Source organism: Juglans microcarpa x Juglans regia, chromosome 3D (genome assembly GCF_004785595.1).
Source record: "Juglans microcarpa x Juglans regia isolate MS1-56 chromosome 3D, Jm3101_v1.0, whole genome shotgun sequence".
NCBI classification, from domain to species: Eukaryota; Viridiplantae; Streptophyta; class Magnoliopsida; order Fagales; family Juglandaceae; genus Juglans; species Juglans microcarpa x Juglans regia.
Window position 1 is genome coordinate 29,101,341 of NC_054598.1, and position 13,799 is coordinate 29,115,139.

Consider the following 13,799-nt stretch of genomic DNA (forward strand, 5'->3'; position numbering starts at 1 on the left):
AAATGCAGAACATGATACTTCTGAATTTGAACATGAGTGTTTTTTTTTTTTCCTTTAAGAGTAAGGCCCGATTGGTTAGTAAGATGAGATGAGATGAAATGATTTTAGATAAAAGTTAAAAGTTAAATAAAATATTATTAAAATATTATTTTTTAATATTATTATTGTTTTGAGATTTGAAAGTTGAATTATTTATTACATTTTGTATGAAAATTTGAAAAAAGTGTAATGATAAGATGAAATGATTTTAAATGAGTTAAATAAAATAATTTTATAATATTATTATTGTTTTGAGATTTGAGAAAATTGAATTGTTTATTATATTTTATATAAAAATTTGAAAAAATTGTAATGATAAGATGAGATGAGATGGATTGAAATTGTTTCTGTATCCAAACGAGACCCTGGATCTATCTCAACCTAATTCTTCCCTTTGGGATTTGAGAAATCTGGTAGAAAGGCTGTCCCACACACCAAACATTAGCAGGAAACCTTGAGAATTATGCATTTTTATCTATGTTTAAAGAAGACTCTTGATTGCCAAACTCTTGGTCATAACCCCATTCATGAGTAATTACATGAACCTACTTCTTCATTATTATACTGATACGGCTACTTCAAGTTATCCTTTCTTCCTTTCATTTTCACCCTTTTCACTGTTTTGATGGGCAGATTCATTTTGGTAGTCAATAGTCATCTTTTATTTTCTGGTCAAAACAATTAAATAAAGAAAGGCTTCAGGTTCAAGATTTTAGCTTGGATTGTGTCCATGAATTACAATAACAGACAAGGGTCGTTCAAATGATTATCTAAAACAGTGCCAATTTGAACTTTCTGAGAAAGCAGTAAAGGAAGGAGTTTCAGCAAATATGGATCATTTGCAGTTTAAATGGTCCTGCAGTCAACTAATCACTGCTCATTAGCTGTTCCTTTGTCTTGTATTTTCCATTTAAAACCTGGTCAGCTTCAGTCAAAACTTGATTTAAAAACCATCCTAAATTTGTCCTACTATATATATTTATATCTGATTGCAGTCAAAAGGTGCCCAAATTGATCAAAGTAAAAGAGCAAGCTGGTATTTCTTTCATTTTTTTATGGCCCCATGGGCTAACCCAGAAAGGGTAAACAACTCTACATTAATAGAACCATTTTGGAGAGTTGAGACAGCAGATCTAATGAATTTCCTGAATATATAGTTTATCTGGGATTTCATGCAGTTCCAATAGGATGATCTGCACCCTGCATGCTAAGTCCTGATTTTGTGCTGTATTGAAACTTTCGAATTCTTAACTAACATCGATGATCTTGCACTCGCTTGTGGAAAAGAAATGGCATCACCAGCTGCAGACTGAGTCAATAAAATTAGGCGCAGGGCCTTTAGAAGAAGAAGAAAAAGAAAAGTAAACAAGAAAAGAAAAGAAGGGGAAGGGAAGGGAAATATATTCACATGCAGCTAAAGTATACACAGATGGCAGGAACGAGAATTCTTTTCACAAAGCTGCTGCTGCTCTGATAACATTATTATTTTTTTAAGGGTGTTTATCATTTTTTGTTCAGAACTACTATAAATATAAAAAGATAAAAAAAAATAAATTTATAAATTGACGTGACTTCGTAGAATCCGTTAGATCTATTTTATAATAAAAGTAATTTTACAATCTGACGTTTAGCATCAAGACATATCAGTTTGTAAGTTAATTTTTGTGTTATTCTTTTGTAGTTAAAGTATTTTCCTTCTTTTGTTATATTTATTGATATAACATATTTTAGATAATATTTTATTTAAAATTAATTATTGCAAATATCTGAAAATCTTGGAAGCGTAATCATGTTTAAGCATTTATAATTTTCTTCATGATTGTGGTGGAAGGCATTAGCCAAGCATATAAGCATGAGAGAATTCATAAGGTCGGCCATGATCTCCCTCTCTCTCCTCAAATAAAGCATGGAGCTGATAATAAGTTAATAAACCCAACAAAGAGGAAAGCACGCAAAAATGTACATTTTGCTGCAAGTTGCAGCATGTAATGATCACATAAACACAAAAATAACAACCACAGCAATAAAGGGTCATCACTTGGTGCTTACTTTTTTATGACATCCAAGAATATATTTCATCTTTTGTAAGGCAAAACCCCAAAAAAAAGACCATCTTCTGTGGGGGCCAAGATGATCGTGGCCCTTTGCATAAACCCTTTTTTGCATCGGCTGCCACACTCATGAAAGGGATTCAACAGAATAAATGAGGTCCAAAGTGAGCTCTTTCTTCAATGGTATGTACAGTCAACAGTGACAAGACGGCACCAGCTGAGTGCTGCAGATAAATCATCAAGTTCTTCCTGTTATTCTAATCTGAAGGATGATTTTCTTTTATGTCTGCGGAAAGGATGCATGCATGCTATCAGAGCTGATCATTAACCATCATGATCAGAGTAGTTTCTCTCTTCTTCTTTTTCCTTTTTTTTCCTTGCAGATCATGCAGACCACAATTAGAAAGGAGTAATTCTGCAGAATGAATCAGAAAACAAGTAGTTGAGATCTTTCCCACTTGGAAATTTGTTCACATGTTTTTTGTGTGTGAATTATCACCTTGTTTTGCTGTTGGGTTTCATTCGAGGAACATCTCGTGATTAGCGGATCCCATTTCAAAATTTGATAGTTAAGTAGGGTAAGTACGTACCTGTTAGTCTTTGTTTATAAAATATTCTTTTCTTCTTGGAGGAAAGCATTGATTGCTTTAGCTTTAAGGCATATATTTTTATTAGGAATTGACTACTAGTTTGGAAACCCAAGTCCACCTTCTTCGCTCGGAAAAGAGAAGATAACTATCGCACAAAACCATGCATGTATATAGTTGAGCAAGTGGACGATGGTCAGGGACTCGGGATGCATGGGAGGTTCTTGAGTTTCCCTAGAGCTACATTTGGACAATGAGATATCTTAAATGATATGTAAATAGCAGTAAAAAAATAATAAAAAAGTAATGATAAAATATTGAATAGTAATAAATAGTAATAAAAATAATAAAAAATAGGTGAAAAGTAATGATAAAATATTAAATAGTAGTAGAGTGATCTCAGATGGTTTCAATATCTAATTATTCATCTAATTACCCAAACACAGCCTAAGGCCCCACAGATGGTTTCAACTTATCTCATCTCAAGTTCTCAACATCTAAACACCATTCAAACACAAACACCTTTCTATTTCAATTTTTTAATTTTTAATTTTTATCTAATTATTATATAATTATTACAATTTTCTCAAACTTTCAAATAAAATACAAAAAATAATTCAACTTTTTCAAATTCCAAAAAAAAAGTTTAATTTTAAAAAATTATATTATAGCAATATTTTAATTTTATAATATTTTTATTCAATTTTTTCTCTCTCATTTTCTAAAATCCTATAAAACATCTTAACTCAAACTATTTCACTATTATTCAAAAACAATCTCACTACTTTTCACATATTTCTCATCTTATCTCATATGTATAACCAAATGAGACCTAATATTCCACATTGAGTACTTTTTTAATGGTTAAGATAATTTTATTATTAAAGAAAAAGAAATATATAAGGAGAGGGCGAGGACTCAACAAACACTATTAGATACAATAAATAAATAAAAATATAATTAATAAATGATATTGAATAATTGGTTTAGGGGATTTTTGGAGAATGAGATGAGATGAGAAATTTATAAATAAGAGTGAAATAGCTTGTGAATAGTAATAAAATAGTTTGACTTATGATGTTTTATGAGATTTTAGAAAATAAGAGAGAAAAAATTGAATAAAAATATTATAAACTTAAAATATTGTTAGAATAAATTTTTTTAATATTGTATTCGTTTTGGGATTTGAATAATTTGAATTATTGTTTGTATTTTATTTGAAGATTTAAGAAAATTGTAATTAAAAATATTTATGTTTTAGAAAAAATGAGATGTAATGAGATAAGATGAAAAACATTAACAAACATCCCAAGTCTCATGGTTGGCTATGGTGGGAATGGTTGTTGGAGTAATCTATTAGTCATATTTATTGCGAGAAACTCCCGCAATAGAAATATGTATTTTGACTCCAAATGCCTTGAGATAGCTATTGAAAATAATGATGCTAGGGTGCCGTCTAACTTTGACCATTAGGCGTACCTACTAATACCAATTCTATATTTTTTTTTTTTGTTCTTTTCCTTTTTATATTTTTAAGCATCTTTAAATATTTAAAAAAAATAAAAAAATACACCTAAAAGTCATTTCTTTAACTATTAAGTAAAAAAATTAAATATACGAGTGATCAAAATAAATAAGCGCTGGATGGAATACTAACATTTTTCTATTAAAAATCTCCAATCCTACACCTTCTGCATTCTTGTACAGGGAAGGTGGACAAATAAATAAATAAGAGAAAACTTGGGAAGCGGTCCGATTGCTCCACTTCATTAACCAGCCCTCCAATGGTTATGCGCCATGTAAGCATTTTATAGTGTTTAATCTACATTTACATACACTTGATCAAGACCCATACAGCCCCCTCTCTCACTCATTCGTCTTCCATACCATCGCAAGTTTCGCAACCCACACGAAATCCCACCCCACACTCATCACAGACGGCGCTCGACCCAGATGGTGGCAAGGACGGAGCTCGACCTAGATGGTGACGGAGCTCAATAATCTGCCAATATTGACTTCTCAGTACGTTAGTACCCACGATTAATTAGTAATATGCATGCCTGACCAGTAAAATTTTTCTGAGCAAGAAGAACAGTCGACTCTCATGTGTCTGTGATTTATTGATACATTAAGCAACCCATTCTGTCTTGTATGTAGATTCCTAAAATATTTTCTCATATAATGGACAAGCTAGGCTGTAAGTTTTTTTATTCTTGACGGAGGTTTTAAATGGCTATTTTCTTGCCTACAGAGAGAAGTTGATTTTTCCAAAAATTTAAGTGTTCTGGGAAGTTATTTTTAAGTGTTGCCTAGACCAGGGTTTTAAGTGTTCTGAGAAGTTGATTTTTCCGATCTGCATATATACCTTATATATATATATATATATATATATAAAAGGTATGACGTTCACAAACAGTTTGTCTAAAAACCCTACTCTACAAATAGAGGAGGAGAAAACCTAGGGAGCTTGGAAACGAAGACGAGTTCTGACTTTTGCGTGTAGTGATTTTGTGGGGGTGAGCTCTAACTAATCTATTGTGTTTTTCGTACGTGTCACTATCTCAATGGAGGACTGCTATTCTATCTACAATAGCCCGATCGTCTCGCAGCGCCTTTCAATAAATAACCTACTATTCATAAGGAGATTAGAGTATGTAGAAAGGAATATAGGGATGAACGGTTGATTTGGAAAAGGAGGCGTGGCGGTGCGTGCTGGCTATGCATGTCGTTCAGTGAGGACCAGGGATGGGGTTAGCTCCGAGCAACAATAAAACCTTTAAGACAAAAAAAAATAAAGAGGGTCTTATAACATTTATTAAGTATTTAATATTACACCAAAATCTACATAAATAGTAATAAATGTTCTAAAAGTTGTGTTTGGATAATGAGATATTTTTAGATAGTTTGTAAATAGCAGTAAAAAAATAATAATAAAATAGTAAATCGTAATAAAGAGTAAGTAAAAAGTACTAATAAAATAATAAATAATAATGAGATATTTTAAAAATATTTATTCTCAATACCCAAACTAGGCGTAAGACTCTCTCCCATTTTTTGAAGTTCTCACTCCTCCAAGTTTGGACAAAAATTTCAAAGAAATATCTTTCTATTCATTTGTATCTAAGAGTACTCTCATTAGATTAGCTAAAATTAAAGTATATTTTTTATGAATATAAGATGAATTTAACTTTTAACTATTTCATTTACATAAGTCTCCATATTAGAATATCTAATTTTTCATTATATGACAATAAAATAATATAAGATGAATTTGACTTTGACTATTCACATCAAATCTCCACATTGGATTATCTATTTATTCATTAAATAGTAATGAGTAATTAATAATTTCAAAAATATTTTAATTTTTTTAATTATGAATTTATTTTATTTTATCATATTTTATTATTCATAATATTATATATTAATTAGTATTCATATTCTAATTATATTTTTTCAATTGTCATTTAAAAGGGAGAAATAAATAATTAATATAAAATATATTTGATGAATGAATAGTTCCTTTCAAATTTGGAAATAATTTTAGAAGTGACTATAACTATTCTAATGTGATCACATTTTATGATTTAATAGTTAAATCTTCAATGAATTTAACTTTTAGCTAATCTAATAAAAGTGATCTAACGTGTCAGCCCATGAGCTGCCCTATTCTTGGGCCGAGAATTAGGCTTTGTGGATTGGCTTATTGGGTTTTCGGTTTGTGGGCTCAGGCATTTTCAATCCCAACTTTTTTCCCCTTCCACCGTTCCACGTACTAATACCAGCCCACAATTCCATTTTGAGCAACTGGATATTGGCTTGCATTGTATAATCTCAAGGCAAGGCTATCCCACATTTCACAGCTTAAAGGGAGATTTAAAATCCCACGTTTCAGCTTAAAGGGAGATTTAAAAACTTTAGGTTCATTTGAATAATGAGTTGAGATGAAATGAGATGATTTTAAATGAATTGAATAAAATATTATAAATATTATTTTTAAATATTATTATTATTTTGAAATTTGAAAATATTGAATTATTTATTATATTTTGTGTGAAAATTTAAAAAAATTCTAATCATAAGATAAGATGAGTTCAGATCACTTCTCAATCCAAACAGATCCAAGTGATTAGTAATAATTAAAAAGAGAAAAATAAACAAACTCCTCTCAAACTACCAGTCTACCACCCAATTTAAATCACTTTCAAAGTTATCCATTTTGGTAATCCCTTCAAACTATAAATATATATATATATATATATATATATATATATATATATATATACACACACACACACACACACACACATATATCTGTAATCTACCCACTTCATAAAAGTTGGCATAATTACCATTGATTAAAAAATCAAAAAATTGAAATAAAACATTAAAAAAAAAAATTTAAGATCGTTTTTAAGATGAAAAAGCATTCATGTCGCAATAAATTTAAAGGTATAAGATGATTATTAATGTATTGAAACGGAATTCAATTTGAAAGTGCTGTAAGATTAGGAAGTATATAAAGTAAATGATTCTTCTACTCTCTATTTCTTTTGATCATGTGCATCAGGAACGCGTTAAATTGATAACACAAGCTCCGGGTAAGAGCCACCAACATATGGAAGTAGGTCTAGAGACAGTGGAATGATCTCAAAGATGCTATCATTTTCTGTTTTTTGTTTTTCCTTCTTGACAAATGACGAGTGATCTTATATTGTTAATAGAGCACAGAGATAATAGAGGATGGAAGTAGTTCCTACTGCAAACAACAAACCAAGATACATCGTAGGAGCCTAAACCTGTCCAATTAAGGGTTTTTCACATGATAAGAGGAAATTGCAGATGGCAAAAGTGACCCAAAAAGCAAGGACAGTGCAGAGCTTGTTGAAGCAGCAAACCATAGCATATTAGTAAGTTGACTGTTGTGTGTGGTAGGGAACTCTCGATATTTGGCATTTGGCGGTCGGCATTTGGTGAAGTTGATGGAGGAAAGATATGGGCTCCAGGTAAGTTCATTTATCCCGAGACACCTAGATGGGACGAAGATAGGCTTGGCCAACATAAAAGTGTCATTGACTGACCAATATCTATGAGAGGAGGGGAATTTCGTTAAAAAACTCTGGTGCAAATTTTTTTTAAAAGTAAAATTAGAAATATGCAAAAAAAACTCTGGTGCAAATTAGTTGGAGATATCAAAAGATCAATCCACTAAATGATCACAAGGACGACAAGAATTCGCCTAATATTAGAGATCAATCTAAAAACTAAAATTCCAAACCTCTGAAGATTGGCCTAATTTCAACAGTAGACCTTAAATCAAAACCAGGAGGAGGATAATTTATTGTTATGTCACCCAGTGTATCGAAAGCTAATGCTGAAGAGACCACTCACCCAGTGAAGTGTTGGAAATTGTATTGCTTTTGGACCACAAAATACTAAACAGTAATGAATTATAGTCTCTAGGCAACTATCCTCTTGACAAAGAAAATAATTTTAAACCCATAGCAGTAGGAAAAACAACTCACTTCCAGTGATGAAGACATGGTATGAAAATTGGATTTATGTTTAAAGATATGTGCAGAATGTTCTGTGTTCTCTGCTGTAATGTTGTATCCCAAGCTGACCCGTGATAAAATGGAAAATATAAAAGACTTCTAGAAGACAAGAAGGAAGAACAGAAGAAGTAATAGCAAATCATATATAAAACCTGATATTATTCAAACCATTCTTTTATTGCAACAAATAAACCACAGTACAAGATAAACATACCAGCACACTACATGGATGACCTCATTCGGATTTCGACGTCAGGACTCCTACAGCTTTGAAGCTGCACCCTTGTCCAAAAACCAAGTCAACTCCCCTTCAGGTGAAACCTCTTGGACAGGAAGCTTATCTGAATTTTGACCCTCTCCCAATGCTGTTTGCACTGCTTCAGCTTTACCAGCACCCGCCACCACAAGAGCAATATACGCAGACGAGTTGATCACAGGGAAGGTAAAAGTAATTCTCTCTGGCGGTGGTTTTGGCGACTCCTTAATAGAGGTGACCCACTTTTCATTTTCTTTGAGGAGAGGATGCCCGGGGAATAAAGAAGCGACATGTCCATCTGGACCCATACCCAGCAGCATGAGATCAAACTTGGGAAACCCACTAGCTGCTGATAGATTTATCACATTTGTATTGACCAAATGTTTGAGACAGGTCTCATAATCATCAGCTGCACCCTCAGCTGACAGCGCATCATTGATTGCATAGACATTACCAGGGAGAATTGGTATCTATCAAGAAAAAGTTTAACAGGCTTAAACGCATCACAAGTGGAATAGCCATGGACAGAAGAATGACAATTCATGATAATAAGTGAATTAAAGAACACAAGACTGCCTCATACATATGACCCAAACTAAGCTTTTCACATTGATTAAAAACAACGATCTTGATTAAGAAATTTATAAATTCATCAAAAAAGGTGTAAAACATCACTTGCCATTCAAAAACACCCAATTTTTTCCCATCACCTAAACTAATTACGATTCAACTCAATAGAGTGTAATATCCTAGATTGAGTATAAAAAGATGGTGAATGGGATCTCATATTGATTGAAAAAGAGAAGTTCTTGCCCTATATAAAAAATTTCAAGGGGCTTTAATGGTAATATTGACAAGTCTTTTTGGAGCATGATATTACGTATTCTCTAACCATCTGGACCTCATGTTCTCTTTTGACCTTACAATTGTACTTGCAATTCTTTCAAAAAGTGGTGCGGCCATTAGGATAGATAGATTACACTTCAACAAGCTCCAAACCAGTGAGATAATTCTCCAATACACTTGAGAGTAACATTCAAAATAGAGCATTAAGGTGTAACAAATAACAGTAGAACCTGTATATGCAATTCCTACGGCAAGTTTTAGGAAAAATGAAAACAGGAAATATTCAGTAATCACACCTTAGAAAGAAACCCATCATAAGCAAGCTTATAGTTGCTGTCTTCATGATCCTTTGGCACTACTCTTTCATCAACCCAAAAGACATGCCATTTCGACCATTCAATTCTATCAATGTATGGAGGTTCCAGTAATTTCCTGAAATCCGAATGTCAAGTAATTACCAAAACTATTTTTCATATCATCAAGAAGCCCATACGACTGATCGTTAACACTGCATTATTGGGAAACGAGATATCCTTTTGATTGTAAATTGAACACTTCAATACAATCGAACATCAGAAACTCACCTTAACCAAGAAAAAACTTTAGACAGAACTCAGAGTATTGAAACTCTTGCATCAATTTCGTTTGTTTCAAAAATCATAATAATGAATAAACACATAATTAAGTTTTCTATTTTCTCTTCCTTCCCCGCCTTCTCTAGATCATTAAAAGCGTAACCAAAATTAAAAGCAGATTGTCCACACGAGCGATCAAGCACGGATAGAAATAGATGATTTTAGTCATAAATTTAAATCTGCATGTTCTTTTCATTTCCTTAAACAGTTTCCCATCAACCAAAGAGGTCATCTGGGTATTACCCCAAAAAAAAGGCACGATGAAAATAAAGTCAAAACATTACAAAAAACAAAACCTTTATTTAGTTACCTGAGGGACTTGATGAGAGACCCACCAGACAAGACGACGGAAAAAGCCCCTCTTTCTTTACAGAACTTATCGGAGAGATCGGCCGTGTACTTGGCCAGAGACACAGCAAGATCCTCCTCCGTATCAAACACCTCGACCTTCTTCTTATTCTCAGCGGTCGTCGCCGCCGCCATGGAGGCCTTCGCTCTACAACTACCCAAATTCTTCTTCTCGCCAACTAGAGACAGCTCTTTCGGTCTGAAAGCACTGCGGGGGACGGGTACGACGGATTTGTGTGCAGATACTCGGGGCAAATGTAGAGGGGAAGAGTGCGTGTTGAACAACCTTACGGATGAGGAGAGCGTGCGCATAGATGTTGGGAGGAAGGCCATGCGCACGTCGGGTTCTTATAGGAGTAAAGAGGTTGGGACGGACTGACCGTTCGGTGGGTTTTAAACTTTTGGAGCAAGGATGGTCAAGATTTTAGAGTTGGGTGACTTGGCGTGATCATCGATGCTGTGCGGCACCGGCGTGATATCAGGAATCAGTACGTTTGTTTAATGTTTATAGTCATTGTCTTGATCTTCGAATAAAAATTTTATTTGTTTGTGTTTTCGTCATTTTATTTGTCAGTAAATAACTTTGAATAAAATAAAAAATAACTTTAATAAAATCAAGAGTAAATAACTTTGAATAAAATAAAAAATAACTTTAATAAAATCAAGAATAAGTTAAGTACAAGTTTTAAATAGATAAATATTATATAAATTTTTTATAAAAAAATTAATTTCACTAATAAATAATATTTTTTTTATATTTTTTTAATATAAAATTTATTTTTTTATAAGAATTTATATGAAATTTATCTATTTAACACTTATATAAATCATTTCTTTAAAATCAATGTGTACAGACTGACAGTATATACGTGAATTAATGGGATTTGTTGTCTTTGCACAACGCAAAAGATGAGAAGTGAGTTAGTTGCACATGGATTTAGACATGAGCTTTATTGTTTATCATTTATAAATGAGAAATTCTTGTTGCAGTCTGCAAATAGGATTGGGCACACATGCCCAACGTGGCAAAAATGTTGCGTTTTATTTGGTTTGGCCACAACGTCGTCTTGCTTGAGTGACTCTCCCTCTTCCTCAACCATCAATGCTCTTCCCCTTCTATCCAATTGAGACTGCTCTCCCCCTTCCTCCCGAGATCAGCTTTGCCCAAAAGAGGTTGATTTCGTCTGAGCCCGTCGTCGTGCTTTGGAGGAGGTACTTTGGCTGATTCTGTGGGAGCTCTAACGTCATCTTGCATTGGAGGAGCTGCTTCCAACAACTTCACCCCCTTCGTGCGTTGTCGTCTTCGTTCATCGTCCTCTTCCTCTATGCGGTGAATCTGTAAGAGTTTAGCATCCCCTTCATCTTGTTGAATATTTGAGGAATTGAAATTTTTTCATGTGCATTTATTGTTCAATGTAATATGATCGGTGCCTGTTGTTGATTTATTGTATTTTCAATGTGATTAGTGCCTGCTGTTGTTCAATTTGGCGATTTCGTAAAGCTCTGGTTTCCAATGTTTCCAATGGTTTTTAATGTTGTTCTTCATTTTTTCTTTGTTATGGCAATGTTTTTTTCTCTATTATGGCAATGGTTTCTAATGTTTCCAATTTTTTTTTCTAGTTCCGAGGCTAGAACCACAGTTATGGTTTTGTTGTGTTGGATTTTGTAGATATTATAGCAAAAACTTTATTTTCTTTGTATTTTCCTATGTTCTAGCGACCAAACATAAGTAAATGGCGTTGTTTTGTTTGATTGCATTGAGAATGCTGATCTCTCTAGGATCTTCTTCCAGATGTAAAAACATTTTGATTGTTTAGCTAATTTTTGTTTTCCAAAATCTTGATGTGCTAAGTAAAAACCATTCAAGACCTAGTTGAAATGTCATTTGCTATTATATTCGATGTGGGTTTCATTTTGTGATTGTAAATAATTAAAATCTTGTAGTTTGCGTTGTGTACTGGTTATAGAGCATGCTGGCCTAGGACAAGAAGAAAATTAATGATAATAATTCATGACATTCCAAATTAAACTAAACAAGTGCAAAATGAGTTAAACGCTGGCCTCACCATGACACTCCAAATCAAACTAAACAGGGTGCAAAATGAATTAAAATCTGGCCTCACCATGAGTGACTATAATTGCAAGATACTGTCTGAATTTCTTTCAAGGAACTTACAGGTGTTGCTATCATTGAGGGCTAAGTGAACATAATTGGGATATTAGATATGGCCGATAGTCTAGTGTAATTGCAGCCATTGAAATGCACTTGTCTTAAACAGTTCAAAGAATATGAAATTTCAAATATTCCTTCATCAACTTAGAGGCACTCAGAATCTAATAATAAACCTTATAGCATACATCACTTTAAAAGAATTGCAGTCATTAGTGTTGGCAACTAAGGTAGCCATGCAAGAAAACCATCCATACACCTTAACTCAACGCCTTAATTTTTAGTTGTAAAAAGAGTCCAGAATGTGTCTAAAATACCACTTGATGTTTACCTCACTCTATGAATGTTTTGCTCTGATTATTTTGTTATATGTGCACTGCCTTTCATGAAACCAATAATGAGAAGTGGTTTGGATTTAGAGATAAGTTGAGATGGGTTAAGATGGTTTGTGAATAGTAGAATAAAAGTTAAATTATTTATTATATTTTGTGTGGGAATTTGAGAAAGTTGTTTTGGAATTTAAAAAAGTTGAATTATTTATTATATTCTATGTGAGATTTGAGAAAGTTGTAATGATGAGATGAGATGAGTTGAAATTAAATGAGTTGAGGTAGGTTTTGAATGCAAACTAGGCCTAATGATCTTTTGCTATTTTAAGCTAGTTTTTTCATGCATTCTATTACTTGTTTTAAAGGCGTTTGTGTTGCCGACTTGCAATGTCTTCATTGCAATCGCATTCTGAATCTTCTTTGGTTGATCGGTGCTTGAAAAAGGTCACAATATGTTTATACGGATCAATAGCACGTCTCAAAGTCTCGAACACTTCAAGAAATCCAAGAAGACCTTTTTTTAGTTGTCCAAATTACAATAAAGAGGACATTACTAATAGCTCTTGTACATATACTTTTATTTTCCTACAATGATTTTAATAAGTTGTTTGCTACAGAGAAATGCATATTGCAATTATTTTTTATGGGTAAATTTTGAAGAAGGAAATGAAAGTCCAGTTGTGAGTGAAAGAGAACTCCAGCGAAGAGAGGAAGAACTACAAAAGAGAGAGGTTGAAGTCCAAAACAGAAGAAGATCTCCAACATGCAAGGGAAGAGATTCATAAAAGAGAATAGGACATCCCAAATCAAGTTAAAGATATTAGTCATGCACGCATACTACTCTATGTATATTGGGGACTTTCAATTCTAATCTCATGTTGTTTGATAGGATCAAAATCAATAGAGGATTAAGTTTGTGTTAAGGAATTTTTTGAATGTTGTTAATAGGTTTATCAAGTTTGTTAAATTTGTTAGTGCTTCCT

The 13,799-nt window shown here is 32.9% G+C and overlaps 1 protein-coding gene across 1 annotated transcript; it reads right to left on the bottom strand.

The window, feature by feature from the left end:
- Nucleotides 1-8,390: 8,390 nt before the first annotated feature.
- Nucleotides 8,391-10,786, bottom strand: LOC121253982 (6-phosphogluconolactonase 3, chloroplastic-like). The gene is made up of 3 exons (XM_041153935.1): nucleotides 10,280-10,786; nucleotides 9,631-9,766; nucleotides 8,391-8,958 (listed from the first exon to the last, which is right to left on the bottom strand). The coding sequence occupies exons 1-3, from the start codon at nucleotides 10,648-10,650 to the stop codon at nucleotides 8,494-8,496; spliced, it is 972 nt and encodes a 323-aa protein (XP_041009869.1). The 5' UTR covers nucleotides 10,651-10,786; the 3' UTR covers nucleotides 8,391-8,493.
- Nucleotides 10,787-13,799: the final 3,013 nt, after the last annotated feature.